Source organism: Patagioenas fasciata, chromosome 4 (assembly GCF_037038585.1).
Source record: "Patagioenas fasciata isolate bPatFas1 chromosome 4, bPatFas1.hap1, whole genome shotgun sequence".
NCBI classification, from domain to species: domain Eukaryota; kingdom Metazoa; phylum Chordata; class Aves; order Columbiformes; family Columbidae; genus Patagioenas; species Patagioenas fasciata.
Window position 1 is genome coordinate 28,514,774 of NC_092523.1, and position 24,585 is coordinate 28,539,358.

General features: G+C 38.7%; 1 protein-coding gene across 10 annotated transcripts in view; it reads right to left on the reverse strand.

Moving 5' to 3' along the window:
- FRYL (FRY like transcription coactivator) overlaps nt 1-24,585 on the reverse strand; it is a 170,309-nt gene that overhangs the window by 123,071 nt on the left and 22,653 nt on the right. For 5 of the 10 annotated variants that reach the window (XM_065837612.2, XM_065837611.2, XM_071807471.1 and 2 more), the window contains exon 1: nt 12,409-12,658. The exons of the other annotated variants lie outside the window; for them this stretch is intronic. In XM_065837612.2, coding sequence (XP_065693684.2) covers nt 12,409-12,577 — 169 coding nt within the window. In that variant the 5' untranslated portion in view covers nt 12,578-12,658. Of the gene's footprint in view, nt 1-12,408; nt 12,659-24,585 lie in introns of those variants that run through there. 10 annotated transcript variants of the gene reach the window in all.

The following is a 24,585-nucleotide window of genomic DNA, read 5'->3' on the forward strand; positions in this document are numbered from 1 at the left end:
CTCCTGATCTATTTTTAATCAAAGCAAGAATAGTACAAGCAGGAAAGAAAAGACATGGATTACAAGCCTTTGAACCTTGTTAAGCACAGACAAGGCTAATTCACTCAGAAATGCCCAATAAAGCTAACTGTGTAGAGTTACAGGATATCATCATCATGTATTTCTAAAACCATGTAAGAAAATGTCATTTATGGCATGGATTCTTTGCCAGTTTCTCATTTTCAGAGAGGAAAATGAAACAGACTTCTGGAAAGTACACTGCGTTTAAAATTGAGAGCAACAAGTATCCACTGTGAGTCTAAAAATACTTATCGCTTTGGAGTACTTATATGGGAAGTCTTCCATAAGATTATTATTTTACTACCTAGAGAGAAGATAGAACAGAAAGCACAGGAATTTAACTATAACCCAACAGCTTTGATCTGGAGCTGGCTTATACAAGAAAAACAATCCAAAAAGAAACTCAATAACTGAGGATTTGTGCATACTTATATTAGTAGGTTAGACATTACAGAATTCCAATAAATATGCAGTTTATATACTGATCCAAATATCTGCATACCTTTTGATTCTGGACCAGTTATAAATTTCACTATTACAGGTAGTATGCTACTGTAAAGTCTACGGTTTTAATACTTCCTCAAGAGTCAAGGTGAGGTATGTATGAATGAGCACACGGCTATCAGTAAGCTCTTAAAAGAGCACGACAAGAATAGGACTGTGAGTGTAGTAAAGCAGAAGTGCTAAATCTGCAAACGCAAGCTGTTTGCACTCTAATAAAATTATTAGTGCAAGTGTCCAGTCCACACTATGCTTTTTGCTCAGATATGAAAACCTTTTAGTAAAGAGGATGGCTAGAAGCACATTGGTTGAGCCACTTCAGCAATATATGTCTGCAGACTTTGGGCTGCAAATAGATCTATACATTATGAGATTCATGCACAGTAAAAGCCCACCTGCTCTGGGAAGTATTAAACCATCCGTTAATGGTACAGTTCACCCACAGCACACTTGATCTATACAAGCAAGGTCAATTCAACACTTCAAGAACACATACCTTGTAGATGTAATATTCAGTACATGCACAGTAAGCCCAGTCACACAACAGGGAAGATTTGCCCTGGTGTTATGTTTGGGTGTTATATGTAGCTATGGGCCTCAGCAATATACGAGACCAGACACTATGGTGCTGTAGATAGTACAGATAGCAGAAGTTTCCTTTTCTTTATTTGTAGAATTTGGAATTCAATAAAAACATTTCTAAAAGGATCACTATACTTACTACAATCAATACATTTACTACAAGCATATATGCAAAGGTTGTTTGTACAGCTTTCATTAAAGTAGCATCAAGCCATTTTCTTGGGGCTGCCCAGAAACACTGCTGCCAGCTATTTTGAACAATGTACATAAAATAAGTGCAGTGCATAACAACTGCTGTTTCTGTAACTGCCAGAGCTGAAGCCTGTGAAAAAAACAATATGTGAGAACAAAAGAAAAAATTTAATATGGTTTACATAATGTTGTTTCAACTTCACCTCTACAGGCTGAAAATCAGGGAGATTTTCACGACTAAAGATATTGCTGAGCAAGTTATCTTAAAAGAGCATATTTAACTTTTTAAAGTTTGCTTTTAAATTACGAAGAAATAACATTTTGTATGTCATTCATTTATGTTTCACAGGGAACATTACAGATTTTTAGTCTCATTTTCTTTTTTTTTTTCCCCCCATTTGAAGTGTTATTCTCCAGTTCTACAATAGTTTTGTGTCTCTAGGAGTCTATTCATATCATACTACTTCCCTTCCCCAATACAGTTCTTGCTCTTTTCTACTGGGATGGCTGAGATAACAGAATATGATTTGTCTGTTTATGCCTCTACAAAATAATTTGCATTAATCATTCCAGTATAAATATCCAGTTAAAAAAAACACAGCTAAAGGCATTCTTTTATGTTATGTAAAAAACATGCAGTCACTGTTGCTTCCAAAAGTTTCTTTGAGGTTTTCAGTCCTACTACGTTCATCTTCAAGATGATAGGGACTGACAGAAAATGAATTCAGGCAAAGAACTACAAGTAATATTTCTCATTTAAAGTAAAATATGAGCTTTCCAACTGGTTCTGGCAGGATATCGAAGATGCACAGCTTTCTTGCAGAGCATAGGCTTTGAATAAGATCAAAGAGGATACTGCTAATATTTAACTTTTCAGTAAGTTAACATTATCTTGATTGAATAGTAATCCTACCTTAAAAAAAGAGAGGAAAACATATTTTTTAAAAAATCCCCCACAGCTTTAAAGAAATAATAATTACATCCTGCAAAATCAAATAGCTTTCGAAGTAGTTTGACAAAGACCTTACCAACTTCATAAGGATTTAGTCTGAACAGATTTCAATCTTGCCCTTCCTGAAAATCCAGCTTTCCAGATCAGCAAACATCATAAGATTACAAGGAAACGAAGCAGTAATAAAAATGTGAAACATTTCAAACAACCCAGCAGGCAGTTCTGAGATGATATTTAACCAACTCCTCTTCAAGAGGAAATGAGACAGGTAAAATGATACACAAACCTGTAGCTGTTACCATATCTCATGAGCCTAACAAATTTGAGTTTCTCAATTTTCACAAGCACCCTTGTAGTGAAAATTCTAGAGAAGATAGTGATTTAATCCCTCTAAGATGCCCAATTTCAACCTTCCACAACTGCAAATAAATCTTAAAGGTATAAAGCTTGATTAGGACAGTTCTATGTTAAGATAACCTGAAATAACTGCCTCAAAACCTGATCTGCCCAATTCTGGACCACATCAGCCTCCTTCCTCTGTTTCAGCAATAACGTACTAACATACTGGTTTTGGGGAACCAGCACTCCAGTTTTCACGAAACTTTTAAAGGTAACCTGGAAACAGTTATGGAGCTACAGAGAAAATCCCTGCTTAGTTGCTGGGTGTTTAAATGGATAGAGTAGGGAAAGGCTTAACTCTGTTACCCTACAAGGCCTTGAGACAACTCAGTTATGTTTCTATTTTTGTTGCTCCACCCAAGCTGCTGGATGTCTGTGCCACTTTTATGGGAAACATTGTATTTGCAATGTGAAGATCAGCCAGTCTATCCCTATAGAAAAGCATGGGGGCGGGCGCAAGGGTTTAAGACTCACGCAGGAAAACTTTAAAAGAAAAAAAAGTGAATTAGCTATAGCAGTAAACTCAGCATAGAAGTCCCAGGTCTGTTAAGCCTCACGAGTGCAATCATACTTGGGTAGCAAATGTTCTCGGATGCAGACTCCCACTAGACTCACACAGCAGCTGAAGGTAGAGTGTTTGCCTCGCCCTGAGCAACATTGAACATTTGCTCCTGAGGCACTGCTGCTGGCAGCCTGCAGCCCTTTTCTGTTTATACGCTACAGGGCTTTACAGCCCCGCATAGTGCAGGTGTGTCTGGTTCAACCACCTCTGCCACAGAGGGCTCACAGCAGGCAGAGGGACAGGGGACTGCACAGTAACAACTGGGAACCACTGCGGGTATCTGCTAAACCTCCTCACAAGCACAAGCCTACCAGGTTACTCCACCACAGCTTAAATGCCTGTGTAGGTGGCAGTTTTACAAGCTCTGCACATGCAATATAAGGACTTGAAAGCTTTGGTTACAGGCAGGAGAAGGAAAGCAAGGCATGGATAAGCAATTTTCTTTTGAAGTTTCAACTCCTGTAATTGCCATTCCAATATTTCAGTTCCACAGGGCAGGCGCATAAGGAGCTCCATTGCCCAATATAATAAATAAATACGATAATTACATTAACATGACATTCTTCATAGTTGAACTAAATTGGCGTATTTCTTCACTCAACAACCAGCATTTTTAAATGTTTTAGTTACCAGGATTTAAACAATTAAGTGTTTTTAATGCTGAATTTTACAGATTTTCCATGTCCATGAAAAAACAGATTTTTTTTAGGAACCTGAAGCAGAAATACAAAATAGAAATGTTTTTAAAATTAAAATATATAATTAACATGCATACATTGATTTGCAAGTCAGAATTAATGGAAGTCGTATGAGTGCCATTTCTGTACCTTTATCCTCAGCAAGTGTGCTGTCACATTGAAGAAAAGCGCGAAAGGAAATACAAAAATCAGGAAGCGAGAAAATGAGAAGTAGTAACAAACCCAAAGGCAGCTAAATGTAAAAATTAGATACCAAACACCTAACACACACTCAAAGTTTACAACAAGCTCCCATTTGTTCTGCAAACAGTCCACAGTACAAAGCTCCCTAAAGCACCCCAGCCACCGGACTATGAAGTAGCCTTGGGCAGTAGATGCACGTGTGCCAGCTCTGGGCGTGACCCCCAGCACACATGAAGTTCAGTAGCTCATCGCTCCTCCAGGGATGCCGCACGCAGCTTTCCATCCACACGCCCGCACCTGGCAGAGCAAATCCAAGGGAAAGGGACAGAATCACTCCACTGTAATCCCTACTAATTAAAGAAAAAGGTAGAACTGAAATCGGGTGGCAGAAATACGTTCAGGTAAATGGAGAATATGCTTAGACTTTCTCTGTTCAGGGAACCGGCTGCTCGATATTTGTCAGTCATGTCATTTCTTAATAAAGCACTAACATAATCTTAATTTCTTCCAGTAATTAACATAAACACGGTAACTTTCCAAACGTACGATCTACCTACAAATATATAGTTTCTGGGCAAATTAAACTGTTCAGTTCTACACTGTTCCTTCCACTAAATAAGAGTTTATGGAAATCTCAACAAAAGAATGAATAAAAAATACTTTAAACCTAATTCTAACCAACAGAAAACAACATACTGGAGAAATACAGTATTTTTACATAAGTTATGAGCTGCTTTTATGTGTTTTACTTCCTGTTTTTTTCCTGCTTTCAAGTTAGAAAATATTCTGAATTAGAAACATTCTTCCCTCAGCCAGTCATCTTCTCAAAGAAGCAACTGAGACAAGGCTCACCCCAGTGCATCTTCAAAGAGGCCAAGAGACAACAGACATTTTGGGGTCAGTGTCTAATACAACTGTGCAACAGCATCCTGATGCTAAAGTATCTAAAGCTCACATTGCCATACTGGTCTTATCAATGAGCAACAAAAGCCTCCAAAGCCATCAGGGTCCACCACAGATACTTGTCACTACAGACCCCACTGGTAATAACGAGCTAAATAATTTTTTTTAATGCAGTATGTCTATATAAAGAGACCTTGCACAGCTTATAAAGTGGCCGTACGCCAACAGAATCTCCCAAGAGCCATTTGCAGCCTTGCGGAGAAGGACTCGGGAGTACTGGCGGATGAGAGATCGGACAGGAGCCGGCAACGTGTGCTTGCAGCCCAGAAAGCCAGTCCTACCTTGGGCTGCATCAAAAGGAGTGTGGCCAGCAGGTCAAGGGAGGGGATTCTGCCTCTCTGCTCTGCTCTGGTGAGAACCCACCTGGAGTCCTGCATCCAGCTCTGGAGCCCTCAGTACAGAAAAGACATGGACCTGTTGAAGAGGGGCCAGAGGAGGCCACAAAAATGATCAGGGGGATGGAAACCTCTCCCGTGAGGACAGGCTGAGAGAGTCGGTGTTGTTCAGCCTGGAGAAGAGAAGGCTCCGGAAATACCTTATTGCAGCCTTTCAGTACTTAAAAGGGGCCTATAAGAAAGATGGGGACAGACATTTTAGCAGGGCCTGTTGTGATAGGACATGGGGTAACAGTTTTAAACGAACAGAGGGGACATTCAGACTAGACACGAGGAAGAAATTTTTTACAAGGAGGGTGGTAAAACACTGGTCCAGGTTGCCCAGAGAGGTGGTAGATGCCCCATCGCTGGAAACATCCCAGGCCAGGCTGGATATGGCTCTGAGCAACCTGATCTAGTTGAAGATGTCCCTGCTCAGTGCAGGGGAGTTGGACTAGATGACCTTTGAAGGTCCTTCCAACCCAAACTATTCTATGAGTCTATGAAAAGCATCATGAATTTCTGAACAATGTCATATCTGCCTCTTTCATTTACAATGCACTTTTTCATTAGAAACAGAAAAAACACCTCAGAGGAGATTAAGACTTGTTCGATCACCTGTAAACTAAAACTTGTGCATTTGCAACATGGACTCTCTTCATTTTCAACTGAAAATAGCTGTTTAACAAAACGTTCAAACCGTAATCTTTCCATAACTTAAATCTGAATTGCTGATGTCACTAGCATAGCATCTTCCTATGCAACTGCTGATTTAACCCTGCTAGTAAATACTATATCAACTTTAGAAATACTTTCTTGAGCAGTAGGAGGGTGTTATTTCGGATTTTTAGCCCAGTGATCAATTTTAATGTGTTTTAAAGGATAACTTTTTTTACTTAAAGGAAAACAGCTCCTTAAAAATAACATGAATTTTGATTTTTATACACTGTCCAGCCTCTTACAGACTCTACCTTGGATCGCAGACAGACATTACAGAAAACAGACAGGTAGCAGTGTCAGAGGTATGCTTTAAAATCTGGTTTACATGCAAGTAATTTACAGTGCGAATCACAAAGGAACACGCTAAACCCTTTTCTCCCTCTCAAAATGTTGCTTTCAAGACCTGTGGACAAGTTAGATAGACACAAAGAATTAAAAAGAATACTTTTGTGTCCTTATATTACTAGCATACCATAAAGAAAATGGTTTTACGGTAGCATATATAATTATTTTTGTAACAAGTTTCTCCACATCTTTTTGACTTCAGCACTTCACAGCTCCCCTCAATCAACTGTTACGTGTTGTTCTGAAGACTTGCTTGTTTTTCTGGCTATATTACATTTTCTCTCATTCTCCCCATATTATCACCTCTCTCTCCCTCTCCTTCAAGCCAAAAGCTTTATTTTGTCCCTCTCCCAGCTATCTTAGTGTAAAGTAACTGTGGATTGGAAAGGTAAAGAGATATTGGCTTTATTTACAATCCCCTCCTAAGTTTAACTCCATTATCTCAAATAATTAGCCTAAAGATAATGTTTTAAAAAATATTTGCATCTAAATATTGCCCGATTTCACCTCTAATATTATGTTTTCTTTAATAAACTGGAGCTCTCATTACTTCTGACTTTTTGGCTTATGATCTGCAGGACAGAAAGACAAAAAGAACAGGAAAAAAAAAAAGCAGCCCATACACCAAGATTACTGACATTCGCTTCCCAAATTTGCTGTCAGTTCTTTCTCAGTGTTCCAGTTTGCTGCCTATCCATTAGTATTGGGAAGGAAGGAGGTTTCCTCTTGGTTTAGCAAATTGTCACTAAAGACGGACATGCACCAGGAGCGCCAGAAATGAATACACGAGACAGTTACACAGGTAGAAGGGTACAATCTCTTCTTCATGGCATTGAGCTATTACATTGGTTCAGCCATCACATGAAACCTTATACTAACATACTTAAGCCTCGGAAAACCTTTTAGGTGCTTTAAGTCCAAAAGCTGCATAAAAAAACCCTGCAAATGTGGTACAGATGTAATCTACTAAGTGAACAACAACAAAAAGTAATCTCTGTACACCATATCTCAGCGGAAAACAAATAAATTACCTCCTCATGAAATCCATATGAGTAGCTGTTAAGTTAGGAAGAAAAGGCCCCTCTAGATCTACTTTGAGTTGTAATGACACCCACCTTGAACAAAGCACTAAGTTACAATTACTTTGTCAGTCTTTGGGATGACGTAAAGGTAAGGTTTGGAAAGAAAGGAAGGACAAAAAAAACCCCAAAAAACCTAACAAACAAACCAGAACCAAAATACACCACACTGTAAGAAAAAAAAGTACATTCATTGTAAATTCCTGCATGCTTATTCTGCAGATAAAACCCTGAGACAAATACAGTAAAAGTATATTCGGCATACAGCCAAGTAAGCAACACACAAAGAAGAGATCTCTAAAAAACAGAGCCAAAAATCATATTTGAGATATCTCCTAGAACTAAATCATACCAACTTTTTCCTTTTTTTTTTTTTTTAAGAATTGAATATAACTATAGTCAATTTTCTGCATTAATAGTAAAATGAACAAGTCAGAGGCATACTTGCCTTGCATGCGGCCTTACTTCTAAAAAGCTTTGCTGGACATTATTTCAGTTCATTACTGGGTCCATCTTACGCAAATACCTTACTTAAAAATAATTTACCCAATGGTCATTGTATTTGCTTATAAGCAGTAATGATAAAATGTATAATCACTGCACTTAAAACTCTGGAGAGTTGATTGAGTTTCCACTTATCTAAAATATTAAAGAGTTCGTTTTCCACAAATCAATATATTTAAAACAGAGGGTATCCAGAAGGTGACTGCTACTTTTGGCGACAAGACATGTAATGCTGTCTCCACTACTGACCAAGAAAGCCCTCTCAGTGGGTTGATTCTCGTTGCCAATTCATCTCAAAAATACTGCCCCAAAAATATTAGAACATTTTCTGCTGGCTTTGTGAAATCAATCAGCTCAGGGCAAGGCAACACCAGTGCTCAACAGGGGACGAGGAAAGACTGCACAGCTGGGAGCGAGATTGCCCTTTTCACTGGCAGTGAACTGTTAGATCCGTCTGATCCGCTTGTAAAACCACACTTGAAAATCTAAACAAAATCCCCTTCCGCTACCCTCTGTTGCAAAGAGCTTCCAGAGCAGGTTCCAGAGGCCCATGGGAAAGGTTCCTTATTATTCTTATGGAAAATACACATAAAACAATTTCCTGCAGTATTACTCAAGCAAAACAATGCTATCTGCTGTGGTAACAGGAGAGAGGATTAGAGATTTTTATGTAAATAGCACTCTGGATCCCAAACAGTATTATGGAGCAGTCTCTGAACGTAAGCAAGAAGCAAACAGAGATTGGAGGTCAGGGGAAGCCATGGTACAGAAACTGATTTTTATTGCAAATAGATGCTGGGCCTCCTGGTCATCCTCTGTTGTACAGGGTTGATCAGAAATGCGACACGGAGCTGAATGTGCCCTGCAGAGTTGCTGGTATGACAGGGACGCAGCACTCGTAGGCACTTTATGCCTATCCAGCTCCTGCTGTTAGCTCCCTGAGGCAATTACAACTCTACTACTCATTTCTTTACCACCTAAGAACACATTTCTGTTGGTTTATTTCTGTTCCCCTAGCAGAGGCACTTGAAGGGAAGCACATTTAATGTTTGCAAAAGGAGATGTTTTCCATACACAGAAATAACGTGGAGACTGTGAGCAACGAGAATACTCACATCGCTGATAAATGTAACATCCCTTGTGCAGTTAGTGCAGATTTGACTGTCACAGCTGACCACCAAGACTGTTCCACAGCATTTGCTACCCTGCCTTACAACGCAGCCCAAGCCCCAACCTGCAGCAGAAGGGCACATGTCACACAGCACGGGTACAGCTGCCACTTGCCAGTTTGCACAGAGCAGTGGTGGCGTTCCCCTTCTTTAACGCTACAATCATCAAAAGGGAGAATATGACATAATTTAGAGATGTGTCTGTATGTGTACAAATATTATGCGTTTTTTAGTACAGTAAAATACTTTCTCCAGATCTTCCAAGCTCATCTTTCTGTTTTTAATTTGGACTATAGCTTTTTTGAGACAGAAACTTTTAAAGTTGCAAACATATCAACTCTTAACTACTACAGTAAGTTTAAAACAACTACTTACTAACATCTATTAAGTGTTATAATGCACATAATCATATGCAAATACTTCAGCAAGTGAGTTTTTTTTTCCCTAGAGTTCTCATGATGTTATAAATCTAAAAAGACAGTTAAGAAAGACTACTAAAATACACTTGAAACCAATCTGACAGAAGCCACATATTTAAAAAGATGTGTCACCAAGTGCATATTTCTAAGGCCTTCTTTAAAAGTAAGTTTAAAACAAAGTATATACTAATTAACATTTTGAAAGACAATACTAATAAATACTTTAATCCTAAAGAAAAAAAAAATAATCATCACTTGAATTCCATACAAAATATTTATGTCAGATATATGCAAACCCAACTAAGTGATATTATCAAAATAACACTTTCATGCTTTGCATGCCAGGAATAGTTTAGTTTTGTTGGTTTGTTGGTTGGTTGAAGATCCTCTGAAATACTTTTACATTTTAAACTAGTTGTCAGACTCCGTATTTCACCTAAGCTCTTATTAATACAAAAATGTTCCCTAAACAGCAGCAATAAGGAACAGAAAGTAAAAAAAAAAAACAAAAACCCACCCACTTACAAATTCAAACAGATCTACAGGACAAACCACCTTAGCTGTAAAAACCTACTGAGTTCCTCAACTGCTTCATTATATTAAATCCGGTGGTGCATTAATGCCACAGCTGCTGATATTAAGCAAGTAAATGTTGACTATTTTTTTTCAAGTCATTGTATTGTTTTATTACCTGTTTTGTCGACACCTGCCTCCTGCAGCATACCCAACTGGCAAACACAGTAGTTCTTTTGCTCTATTCCCACAGAGCAGTTCATTCCATTACCAAGATACAAAAATAGAAATAAGCAGATAATTTAAAGAGGATTCAGTTACTATCTGCTATTGTAAAAGCATGATCCCAGAACAGACTATAAGTCTGCATTTCGCAAATGACGACATCACACTATTAAGTGATATTAGTTAGGCACTACTGATTTCCACAAAATAACTGCTAGTAATAACCATTTGGCAAATATTTAATGAGCAAGAAAGGAGAATTCATCTTCAACCATGGGAATGGTGTATTCTGTTTGTTATCCTCATTTGCTTGAACTATTGACAAAACATTGAACAAGGGTGAATGAACGCATCTGTTTTGTCTCCAAACTTCACCCTATAGCATTTTCTTTTAACCTGGCACAAAGACAATTCTATTTATTCTGTAATTGTAACATTTGAAATAAATTATTATTTAAAAGTGAGAGCTATAAGGAAACCATAATACACCATAAAAGCAGAACTGATGAGATATGCCTAGGGAGGTGTCTGAGTTGTGCACATCACAGTGGTATCCAACTATAAACTTCATGGCTCTACAGCATTCAAAGTCAAATGAGGACACAAACCTGGCTAAGAGAGCATCACCCTTTCAGACACCATGAGCTCACCATGAGCTTCTGATCAGAATTTTCAAGCAACAGGCAACAGAAGTCTTAACAGACCTTTCTCTGTAACTAGTCTTCAATAGTCCATACAATTACAATATTAACTTGTTCTAATTTGTTACACACAGGAACAATTCCTTTAACAAAACAGATCTGCCCCTGCTTTCCCCAGCTGCCAACATTACTCAACCTGACAGAATAATAATAATAAATAAAAAAAGGGGGTTATATTACAATCAGAAAGGCAGAGAAAAGTCTTTCCAAGGAAACCCCTGTATCCTACCACCACCACAAACTTAATTCCATAGTTAAGGCTGCAAGTTCACCAGCCAATAAAGACGGATGTCACCACCTCCCAGCACTGCACTTAGGCACCTAAGGGAAAAAGTTTCAAGGCCACAATAATTCCCAAAAATAGCCACCACATAGCAAAGAGGAAAACTTTGTATCTAATAGCCATCAGGGTCCAAGACCATAAAGACTCAAGACCTTATAATCTTAGCTGAAGGCAGAAAGAAGGAAAAAAAAAAAAACACCAACAGAAAACAAAAACACACACACAAACATTAAAACTGGACTTTCCATTGCCACCCAGCTGAACTGTCTGAAAAACAAACATTAACTCATTCTCTTTCTTTTTATTAGCACAACACACTGTAATATTTATACACTAACAGGTAGTTAAAAAAAAAAAGGGAAAAAAGAAAAATCTTCATATAGGCAAGCTTACTTGTGTTTTTAAGTTAAAAAATCTTTATACAATGTCTATATTTTTACTTAACCTCTTTAATTCACATATTTTTTAAATTTTTTATTTTTAAAAAATCTGCAACCTTCAAAACACTAAAAAAGGAAAGTATAAACTTGTTTGAAATGAAAACACTCTTAAAAGGAAAAGCTTTAAAAACTATGGGGATGTGAAAAACAGGGAGAGAAAATATGACAAAACTTGAATCCTGCACTGCAGTCCTAATCCTGTGCAGCATACATCTGCCTAGTCAACTCTTAGTGCCTAATCACAGCTACATTACAGTTTTGAAACTTAAATAGGGATACTTATCCCAAAAAGGGAAAAAAAAGTCACACAGGCATGCAAAGACATGAGCACATTAGAAATCCTGTAAAGTTACTTTCAAATAGGTCACTAACACATGAGAGTGTGTCAATTATAAAATAGTTCTAAAACTCAAGACACTATTATCATAGTGACTGTGACAAAAAGGTCTTTTATAATAAAATTCGGCAATTTAGCAAGGCTATCATGATCTGAAGAAAAAGCTTAGTAATCGGCTTTTACCAGGTTGATGCCATGGATACATACTGTAAGCAGGATGTGTCTCCTCGTCTTCATCTATTGTTTGTCCTAATGCAAAGAGTCTGACACGTCTCATCTTCAGTAGCCTTGGGGAGCTTTCACGGGCAGCACTCCCAGCATCCAGAACTACATCTCCAGAAACAGCAGTGGGAACAATTTTTTTCAGGAATTCCATTTTTACATGCCCTCTGTGTTCTCAGCATTTACTAAACTCAGCGGTTTAGCTACACTTTGCGCAGTCTGGCTCCCAGATCAACTTCCTTGAGCAGGGAGGTGGACTACACCGCACTGCTCCTCATGATGTCACATAGAACCTGGGTGGTGCCACCACCAGCACGTCAGCTGCCAGCTGCTCCAAGGCAGATTTTAAAGACGTCTAACTGTACAGACTGATAAGAAAACCAAACAACAACAGGCCTATATATTAACCAACGCACGCTAAAATCTGCACTTGTAGAGGATACTGTATTTAGCATTGCAACAATTTTAAGCATTAATAAAATGCACAGCGTATTTCAAATTCCTATCTGACAGAGTTCAATAGCTCTTAATTTTCATGAAGTACACAGTGTTCATCTGCATTTGAAAGATAACATTTACCATTCAGAAAGTCTATGCACCAGCTTTACAAAGTGTCTAACAGCACCACGATTCAAACCATTTGCATTCTCATATAGTTTTAACTACTAGCTACAAAGTTACTAACATTTATTAAATATTAAGTTCTGTTTTGCAGAGACACTAATGCTATATTTACCACTTAAAACACTCAAGCCATCTTCCAGAAAACGCCAAGTACAGAAATAACCTGTCTCATTTTGTCCAAATGTCTACTTTATCCCTAGAGCTGCTTCTCCATATACGCCTGGTTTAGCTGAGTTTTTTGATTTTGTTTGGGGGAAGTTTAAATGTTTTATATTTAGCTTAAAGAAGTCATTATGAAAGATTCCTTGCGTTTGGAGCAGAAAGCTCTGGGGAAAAATTATACATTACCATAGAAGAGTGTTCCTTAATGCTTTCTACATTTGGGAATACATATCATTGTATGACTTAAAGTATTATTTACTAGACTTGGAGATCCACAGACACACTACTAGGTAATATTCTCGCCTCGTCTGCCACCAAAGATTGTACATACACACCCCTAGGAGGAAACCCACTGATACTCACTCTGAATATCTGAGCAGCGGCATGCACGCTTCTGTTATTTTTATGAGAGCAGTTCAGTCTCCAAGACATTTCTGAATGCATTCAACACAAAGTTATCCAGCTTAAGCATGAAATATACCACACTAATATACATTCCTTAACAGAAGGTTCTTTATCTGAAATTCACTGTTGTGCCTAGCTCTTCTTAAAAACAACCCAAAAAACAAAAACCAGCACAAGCTATGAAAGGCAGAGTAACCCATTTCAGGTCTCAGTTCCAGCAGTTCAGTGCTCGCAAGGGGCTAAGGGGCTACTCACTCGGATTGAGCTATCAGTCCTTTACTGACCAGCTCTACTGTCACACTTCATATGCCACAACTTAAAAAATTTGGTACAAGTTCACTAAAGCTGTAATGTAAGAACTTTTTTCAAGTTCTATATAGACCAAAAACGTGTCATATCTTTAGTATTCAGATCTACATTAAAATTCCCACATATTGAAGTTAGTCTACATTTCCCTTGTAAATGAATACAAAATTCCACAAGGCCTGACCTTATCACAGAAGACATATTGTTAGAATATAATTTCCTGCAGTGAAAGATCTGGGAGACTGAGCAAAATAATTGTCTGTATCGTTATTTCATTCACAGTATTTTTCCTACAAATATAAAAAAGTTACATGTAATATATTTTCAAAAAAGTAGTTTATGTGTTTTCAGAACAAATAAGATACACAAAGATAATTTGTGAGTATAAAAGATCATGACTCATTACAAACTCAAGCAATCCAGAATAGCATTACTTTCCATAGAGTTTCTGTTTTTGCCCTTGAAATCTTGCCACAAACCTACTTTGCACTTTCTGGCATTTGGGAACAAGAGAGAAATGCAGACACTCATGTGAGACTGAGAATGCTTCCAACCATCCATGGGCCAAACTGCAGTCTTCAAAGAAGGGAGTAATCGGATATTTCAAGTTGTACCCAACTGATACACCCTCCGAAGGGTTCACATCAGACACCAAAGTGCTCTTAATCACACTACATAGGTTTTAGCACATATGTGGACACCGGGCAGAGATGACAGATGAAATGCAAGTACCCAGTGCATCATTTCAGTTCAATGCATAAGGTGTGACTTTCTAAACAATATGCAGCATATGTGAATTGGGTGGAAAAAAAAAAAAAAAAAAAAAGGTTGAAATCACACTTTTTTAATAAAACATAACAGCCTTTCAAGTAACAGGATTTACAAAGAAAACATAAAGAGTAAAGACCACCTGACATATACATAATCATATTTTCAAGATTAAACTTGACAAACTGATACAGCTTATATAACACAGGTATATCCAAAAGCTTTTGATTGATTTTTTTCCTTCAGGATGGTGTTTGACTCTAAGAAAAGGATATCACAGAGTTTTCTACAGAAGATGGCTGGGCATGTATAGAGATAAATATATGTATATATTTTATTTGTATTTAGGTATGTATACGGATGGATGGTGGTTATCTCCAGGACTTCCATATTTCATTACATTCTATAAAAGCTAAGATAGAAAGCTAAGGTTTCTGCCTACATCATTTCATGTATGCTACTCTCACAATTGCTCTTACCGTCTTCCTTAAACAGTACAATGTACAACTGTGGTTTTTATACAATCAGAGCAAGCTTTACAGATAATCTATCAGTGGAAAACATCTGAGAAGTCTTACAACTGTTATAATCAAATTCATCCTTAAAAGAAACCAAAAGAGGCTACAAAAAACCTTATTTGATAAATTTTAAGCCTTTCTTATTCTGGAACCTCTAAATAAATAAAAAGAGGATTGGCTGACTTGAGCTTATATAGAGTTATTATTTGTATTACAGTGAGTCTTCTGTGTGCATTCCACTTTTGTTGCACTCAAAGCATGACTCTGGTTTTGCACTGAAGTGCCTTCAGGCTTCCCCTGCTGCAGTTCTGCAGCCAGTGATAAAAACAGCAAGATAATGTCCAAGCTCCACATCCCTCACTAACAGGAATACACATCAGAAGGCCTTCCCATCAGAAGGGAATACAAATAGATCATGAAACATACACAAGAACCACGCTGGGAGAAGCGGTGAGTGATCAGAGGGTAACAGCACTTCTCAGAGCACCGTTCCTTTGGATTGAACCTTTCAGGACACAGATAGCTGTGCTCGCTGGTGGGGGTGCACAGGAAGAGCAGATACACAGGGATTCTGTTGAAGCAGATGACCCTGCTGATGAAGAAACACCCTGAGGAGAAACACTGAAAAACACAACACAATCCATGAACGAAAGATCCACGTGAGAGAAACTACTTTTAAGTCCCTTGAGTTCACGTCTAGAGAATTTTTAGAATTAGCAATAACAATAGTAAAAGACAAGTATGAAACAGACAACATACTTAGAAGTGTAATTTTAGAAGACAGCCTAGATGCCCTGTAGCCTACCAAAAACACGTGTTATTTGATGCGTCTCTTCACAAACAAGCATGCATTACAAACCTTCAGTTTTGTAACACAGAACGTTTTCAAAACTATCCTACCTTGCTAAAGTGAGCCCACCCCAGTCGTACCATCTGCCACAGAGAGGACACACTATTTACTTTGAATCTAACATATCAGCTGGCAAGCCAGGTCCTGGGGTTTTTGGAGGCGGGAAAAAGAGTAGTGCCCTTTGGACTAATAGGGATTACGGTGCCGATAGGGGAATAAAAGGTTCCGAAAGGTGACCCCGCGCTGCCCGCACCCTGGCCCATAGCGCCCCCAGCCGGCGACGCCCCCGCGCTGAAACCGAACCTCCCCGCGGTGTCACCGGGCACCCACCGCCCCGGTGACACTGTGGGGCGGCACAGCTCCTGCGGGCACATGGGGCCCCACCGCCCCGGTGACACTGTGGGGCGGCACAGCTCCTGCGGGCACATGGGGCCCCACCGCCCCGGTGACACTGTGGGGCAGCACAGCTCCTGCGGGCACACGGGACCCCACCGCCCCGGTGACACTGTGAGGTGGCACAGCTCCTGTGGGCACACCGAACCTTTGGCTTTCTCATGGCTTCTCAGAGACATGACCACGTGTGGTAGGACAAAAGGAGAGTGAAACTGCTAAGGAAATGGAGCAACTACGATAGTACCCACATATTTTATTTAGAGGGAAAAAATATAGGAAGTTTCTCCTTTTCAATCTCAGAATAGAAGTCTAATTTATAAGAATTTGTCCTATCCCAATGAAAACTGTTCCTCTCCCCAAAAAAATGAAAGTCAGACATACATAACTGAAAACAGAATAGAACAGTAGAGTTAAACACTGAACCTGCAGTCTAGCCTGTAAGTATAAATTGCCATACCTGTATTAAACACGTGAGAGGTGCCGGGTTCTGGCCAGCTGCATTATTACTTGCTAGCCAATTAGCAGGATACGGTCATAATTTCACACAGAAGACTGTAGTGGTAGGAAGACAAGTCCCATTTCTTTCTCTGTATACGCCATGCTTTGTAAAATGGCAAGACTTTTTGCTTTAGAACTGCAACTTAGCTACATATATATATGTGTATATATATATATATATTTTTTTTTTTTTTTAATGCAGAAACTAAACAGATAACATAACCTCAAAGATGTATGCATAGGGAGAAAACAGTTTGTCAGACTGTGAAGTCATCTCACCTTTTGGCAGTCTGGACTAACTACTTGTCAGAAACTGACATATTTGAGGGATTTAACTTTGCATGTCAGAGAGTTCCATAATTTTAAAATATATTTAAAATAAAAGGCCACCCTTCATGTAATTTAAAATTATATTTTACCAGTTAATTCCCAAGCTACTTAGCATTAATGGTTTTGTTGGTCCAGTTCAATTTATGTAATTCAACAGCAAAAAAAAATAAGGACCAGTATTTCACAATAAACCATTTCTGTATTGGTGTAAACTTGTAGGCTTAAAGTATTTTTAATGCAAAATAATAGCTAAGCCATTTAGTATTCCTACAGTGGGTTTGTTTGGTTTCTTGGTTTTGTTTTGTTTTGTTGTTGCTGTTGTTTGGGGTTTTTAATGTAAACATGCTATTCTCAAAGACAGACTATCTTTCTGTTTCCTGAGAAATGAAATGAAACTACCCAACAACTGTCAGCTTTTGGTGAAGTTTCGATTTCTTGTCAGTCACTTAAGCTGTATTTACTCTGTATGGAGGACTGGGGGGTGGGTTTAGCAAGTTCTGGGACTTTTTCTTTGAAAGGCTGGGGGTTTTCGGAGTGCTTGGGGTTTTTTTTAAGAGCTAAGCTTAAATTATTTTAGCATTAGTAGAAGTGAAATAAATAAATAATAAATAAAATATTTGGCAAAACATTGGAAGTTGAACATAAAACACAGCTGTTATGTTCACTGACTGTAGTATTATCCTGTTTAATTAAAAAAAACCCCAAAATTTTACTGTTTATATATTAGGTAATAAGTGTTCTTATCCTGAAGTGGCATGCAAGAATGCAATGCTTTCCTGAACTCATAAGCAGTTCCGGAGAAGACCAAGGTATTATTGCCTTATCCTTCAGCTTTGACACTCCTCAGTCAGCATAATGATCTGAGCTTTCTCTTGCTGACCTCTTGCTTGTTCCAAGTACTGATGTATCACACAAGATCTTCCAAACCTATTGATTTCTTTCACCAATAGGTTTTCTTCAAAAAGAACCTGCATTTCAAAGCAGATCTCAGAGCAGTACCTACTCTGAGTCATACCCATTCCCATGCAAGTAGGAACATCGAGAGAAAACATAATTACGCAATCCCACAAGAGAAGTGGCCAGATCTTCTACCTTATTAAAGGATCAAAGAGAACAACAAAAAGTATAATGTTGATATTTCTCTGCAAAGGACACTAAAAAAACCCAACATTTCAGGAACAAGGCTTCTGTGGGACAGCTGCCAGTAAGTCAGACCAACAATAGCAACATTGCTGTGAAACTGGATCTCTGAGGAATTGAGAGTTGAAAACCTTTACCGAAAGCTTTTCAAGTGCTTGACAGAAATACAGGGAAGAGAGTTGCCAACCATTAATGTAGGTTTGCCTATAGAAAGGCCAGAATATAGACAGTAAGTTATAAGTTATCAGAGTGCAGAGGAAGATGATGAAGCTGGTGAGGGGCCTGGAGAACAAGTCCAGTGAGGAGCATCTGAGAGAACTGGGGCTGTTTAGCCTGGAGAAAAGGAGGCTGACGGGAGACCTTATCACTGTCTACAACCACCTGAAAGGAGGTTGTAGCATGGAGGGTGTTGGTCTCTTCTCCCAAGTAGCAAGTGATAGGACAAGAGGAAATGGCCTCAAGTTGCACCAGGGGAGGTTGAGATTGGATATTAGGAAAAAACTCTTCACGGAAAGGGTTGCCAGGCATTGGAACAGGCTGCCCAGGGCAGTGGTGGAGTCACCATCCCTGGAGGTGTTTAAATGGCCAACTTCTAAAATCATGCTCAAAGTATTAAAGTCAAATGGCCTGGGAAAGAACCTACTGTTCACAATAACCTTCATTCCAATCTCAAAAGTGCGTACATGACCAGTTTTTCTTGTTTGCTTTATAAAGCCTGACCTAATCTTAGTTTACTGCTTAAAATTTTATACAAGGAAGGTATGTTTAAAATGTTACTGACCTGTGGAAACTATCCTTTTTTCATTGCGACTCTCCATAGCTTCTATTATTATTATTATTTTTTTAAATAGGAAAAAAAGAAAAGAGAAAATAAGAAGAAAAAAAAAAGAAGAAAACAGAAAAAAAAAAAAGAAAGAAGCGAGCTTGCCAAGTCCACAGCACACAGGACAAGCTCAGTTTCCAATACCAATGAAAATATTCTGGACACCTAGATTAAATATAGGTTCTGTCTTGGTTTACAGAGCATTCGTCCACTCTCATCTATTTTAGTTCTTCCCTTGCAAAATGGTCAATCTTTGAAATATGGTCACAGGAAGTTTATTTACATTGCACAACAGAAAGTAGAAATTAATACTCAACCTACTAAAGAAAACTGACTGGGTAAATTCACAAGTCCATTTGCATGCCCAAGTCTCTACGATTTTAGGCACACATCCTCTGTGCAATATTATACAGACCATATTACTAAAACTCTGAAATGCTATATAAAATATAGTGTTACAGTGAAATATATTTATATCACAATATTCATGTTAGCTGAAGAGCAATTAATTTTTAAATCTCATGATATACAGTACTCCTATATAAAATTTCATACTGTGATCTCTTTCCTGTAACAAAACCACAGTGCCAAAGGATGAATAATTAGAGATCAAGATTCATAGGTTAATATTGGAATTAGTAATAGAAGAAAAAACCTGCATTTTTTAAGTTACATCTTTGTTCAGCCCCAAGGGCAGTTAAATCAAGTTGCTGAACAAAAATTATTTCTCATACAGAGATGCTATCTGTGGGACTTCAGAAGGTTACTCTTAGGTAGAGGATATAGGTAGTTAAAAATCATGTATCTATTTTCTAAACAGAATATTGCCAGAAAAAAGCTACATATCATGTATGTTTGCTCACAGATATGTTGGGACAATAAAACTTCTCCCTTCTCATACCTTCTATCACAAAACCAGAAATAATATTATCTAAAGCATTACAATATTTTTCTAGTGGAAATACATAAGCTTTCAATGATAAATTGTAGTAGTTTTCCTCTTTAAATCCTAAATAGAATACTTCCTTCAGTGTAAGGCAACAGCACTCCAATTCTTCTGCAAGATATAGATGTGCCTACCCCTTCTTTTTACTTAACTTGAATGTACTTCCACTTGATAACCTGAATATAACCAGAAAGAATAAATGCTGCTGACAGAACTATGTAATTTGGTTTAAATGAAAAACAGTCCAATCTGTCAGTTCTTACAATAAATGTAGTTGCACTGGGTACTCTGGGCTGAAGTCTTGAACATTCGTGGCTTCCAGGAAAGATCGGCACCTGTATTAAAGGAAAACACTCACTTCTGCTCATATCAAGATGCCTTTCTTACTGATCAGGGACACATAATTATTATATTAAATTCAAGGCAGTGGAAGATTAAGATACTTAAGGAGCTTACTTATCAGATAGTACATGATCTGAGCATGATTTACCAAAGTCACACACCAAATGAAAACCACCTACTAATTTAGAGCAAATCTTTACTGTAAATTTTGTAACCCTAAAAAAGAGTAACGGTCTTTCCCATACACAAACACAGATTGTTTACGTTTTTTTTTAATTGACATTCAATTGTCTCCCGTCTTAAGGAGAAGGAAAGAAAAAACAAACCTACCAACCACACACAAACAAAAACACAACAAACACCACCTCCCTGAAACAACCCCACCCAAGCCAGTAACAACCACCAGACACCCCATCAAGAAGAGCAGAGGATGCTCCCAGTGGGCCCATGGAAAGCCCAGTATTGCAGCTGCAGTACGGAAACATTTGTAAACTGTCATTCAAGTTTAACAAAAAACAGAGCTATCCTTTCAATGCTATAGATATTCACATGTAGCAGAACTTACATGTTTTAAGTGACTATATTCATTTCTAAAAAGTAAAGCAGTGGATGTGGTCTACCTTGACGTCAGTAAAACATTTGACACAGTCTCCCACAGCATCCTCTCAGATAAACTGAGGAAGTGTGGTCTGGACGATTGGGTAGTGAGGTAGACTGTGAACTAACTGAAGGGAAGAAGCCAGAGAGTCATGGTCAATGGTGCGGAGTCCAGTTGGAGGCCTGTATCCAGTGGAGTGCCACAGGGGTCAGTACTGGGGCCAATATTATTCAATATATTCATTAACGATTTGGACAAGGGAATAGAGTGTACTGTCAGCAAGTTTGCTGATGACACTGAGCTGGGAGGAGTGGTTGACACGCCAGAAGGCTGTGCTGCCATCCAGCGGGACCTGGACAGGCTGGAGAGTTGGGCAGGGTAAAATTTAATGACATATAACAAGGGCAAGTGTAGAGTCTTGCATCTGGGCAGGAACAACCCCAGGTTCCGGTATAAGTTGGGGAATGACCTATTAGAGAGCAGTGTAGGGGAAAGGGACCTGGGGGTCCTGGTGGACAGCAGGATGACCATGAGCCAGCACTGTGCCCTTGTGGCCAGGAAGGCCAATGGCATCCTGGCGTGTATTAGAACAGGGGTGGTTAGTAGGTCGAGAGAGGTTCTCCTTCCCCTCTACTCTGCCCTGGTGAGACCACATCTGGAATATTATGTCCAGTTCTGGGCCCCTCAGTTCAAGAAGGAAAGGGAACTGCTGGAGAGGGTCCAGCGTGGGGCAACAAAGATGATTAAGGGAGTGGAGCATCTCCCTTATGAGGAAAGGCTGAGAGAGCTGGGTCTCTTTAATCTGGAGAAGAGGAGACTGAGGGGTGACCTCATGAAAGTTTACAAATATGTAAAGGGTGAGTATCATGAGGATGGAGCCAGGCTCTTCTCGGTGACAACCAATGGTAAGACAAGGGGCAATGGGTTAAAACTGGAACAAAAGAGGTTCCACGTAAATTTGAGAAGAAACTTCCCCACAGTGAGGGTGACAGAGCACTGGAACAGGCTGCCCAGGGAGGTCATGGAGTCTCCTACTCTGGAGACATTCAAAACCCGCCCGGACACATTCCTGTGTAGCCTCATCTAAGTGTTCCTGCTCCAGCAGGAGGACTGGACTAGATGATCTTTTTAAGTCCCTTTCAATCCCTAACATTCTGTGATTCTGTGAAAAGAGGTAGGGAATTCACACTTTTTTAAGTTCTAGAAAGGAAAGAGAGTAGATCAAAGTTAGGTTTGTTTGGCAAGGTTTGGGTTTCAGGGCTTTGAGCACTGGAGAGGAAATACTAACTTGCAGTGTAAGATGTTGAATGAAATCCCATTTGCTCTTTCTATTCGAAAAGCTACAATATACTTGAGATGAAACAGTGGTCTGCCTAAGTTAGGTACTAGATAAAGTCCAAAAATTTTTCTAATAAGTGAGGAAGAAAATAACTTTAAAACCTAGAAATTTTGGACTATCAGCAAATAAGAAAATGTAGTTGCTAATTGCACTGCTAGAATAAATAATTCTCAGTAAATCAAAGTCACTAAATAAACAAATACGTGGGAAAGATGAAGAACCTAAATCAACAAATTGTTGAGCCACCAAAAAAACCCACAGAACCATTTATGTACGCCCATGCAGATTTGCTCACTTAAGGTTAATAATATTATCACAGTAAAGTTTATGAAACTACAGAGAGCAATCAGGGCAAAGGTACCGCTCCTTCACACAGGCTCTGCTGCTCAGGCATCCTGACAGCGACCTGGGGGCAACCAAAAAGCTCAAATAGCACATTGATGATTAAATCTTCCCAAGTACCACAAGTCAAAACAGATCTATAGAACAGGCACAACATGAATGACAACTTGAAAAATACAGATTGAGACAAAATAGTGACAATGTACATTTAACTAACACCTACCATCAGATTAAAAAAGATTATTCTAATATCAGAAGAAACATGTGAGATCAGCATGTACTGTGAAAGAATTTAAGGAAAAATTCTTGATTTGGAAGAGAATTGCAGAATTACACTTTATCTGAAGGAGAGGTTAAGCCTGCTCCTATCAAGAATGACAAGAAAAAACCTACCTTTGAAGAGCAGAAAGAGACGACCATTGAAATTTAAGGACACAGCTGAAAATGATCACCCAGCAAGGTGAGGATTCCTTTATTTAAAGAAAAATTAATGCTCCAGTAATCTGATTAGAATAGAAAGACTAAAGAAGATCTGCGTCGTTTCCTCACTTGTAGCTTTTTAAATAGATTAATAACAGACTTCTAATTGTCATAGCGAAAGACAGGAGGATTCTTTTTCAAAGAAGTTTCAGAGGCTGGAATTACATCCTCCTTAAGGAGGATACCACAAAACAAACTTTACTGCTTTCCATTTCTTAGTAACTAATTTTCAAAAACATCCATTCTTTTCAAGTTAGCATGCATTAAACAGGGATTTTAAAAATATCTAAAGAGTAGGTAACACACATTTTAAAACACATAGAGATCATCTTACAGTATGATTGTTTCAAGCCAGCAGACTAACTACAACTGGAAATACACATAGGTGTCAAGACTGTCATTTTGTTCACTTAAGGATTACCTTTCATCATTCCCACAGAAAACCCAATAAGATACAGTTAAAATTAAGAATATTAGCTAAGTAGAACTTAGAGAGGGCCTCTTTCCTTGCACAGCACTGTTATTCCTTCCTGACTCTTCTGTACTTTTTAGCCTCAATCTTTACATCCTGTGAGGTAATGCCTCAAATAAAGGGATCAGGGACTGTTGTTACTGTATTGTCTGCAGCAGAAGTGAGACTTCCTGCACTCCATAAGCCATTTCTGAGCTAGAGACACTTACTGAGGAGCTGAGGAGGACAGCAGAGGTGAGAACTTTTATCAGCTGTAGGTGTAAAGTGCCATGGGCCAAGTGAGGCAGGAAATGTTATGCCAGGCCAGACAGAAGCACAAGGGAGGGGAACACCCAGAGTTTCCACAGGGAAGCTCTGCAGCTATGTAGGAGATACCAGAAGCAGTTGCATCACTTGTGCTTTACACCCAAACCTCTGAAAACACACCTACCATTGTCTCCCAATCTTGAAAGTACTTGTTTTGTATAAAGACACACAGTGTTTTCACTAGCTACTCACCAAGGGAGAGACATTTTTCAGTTCCCTAAAGACTTCTGGTTTCCGTTCTATTATGTATCAAAGATTTAAAATATAACACAGAGGCCTTACTGTAGAGTAACTTGTGGAGTTACTTCACATCTTGATAAAGAAGTTGCTGTTTCTTTTAAATCAAGTACCTCTCCAAGGTAATTCCTTTCAAGCAAACAGCTGCTGGCTACACATGGGAAACAGCATCTCTACAACCAGTAATAAAACAGTTCTCTGATCAAAATGTGTTAAAAACAAGATATTAAGATGCACATGCCTACAGACAGCTGTATATAAATAAATTTCAGAGCTCTAAGAT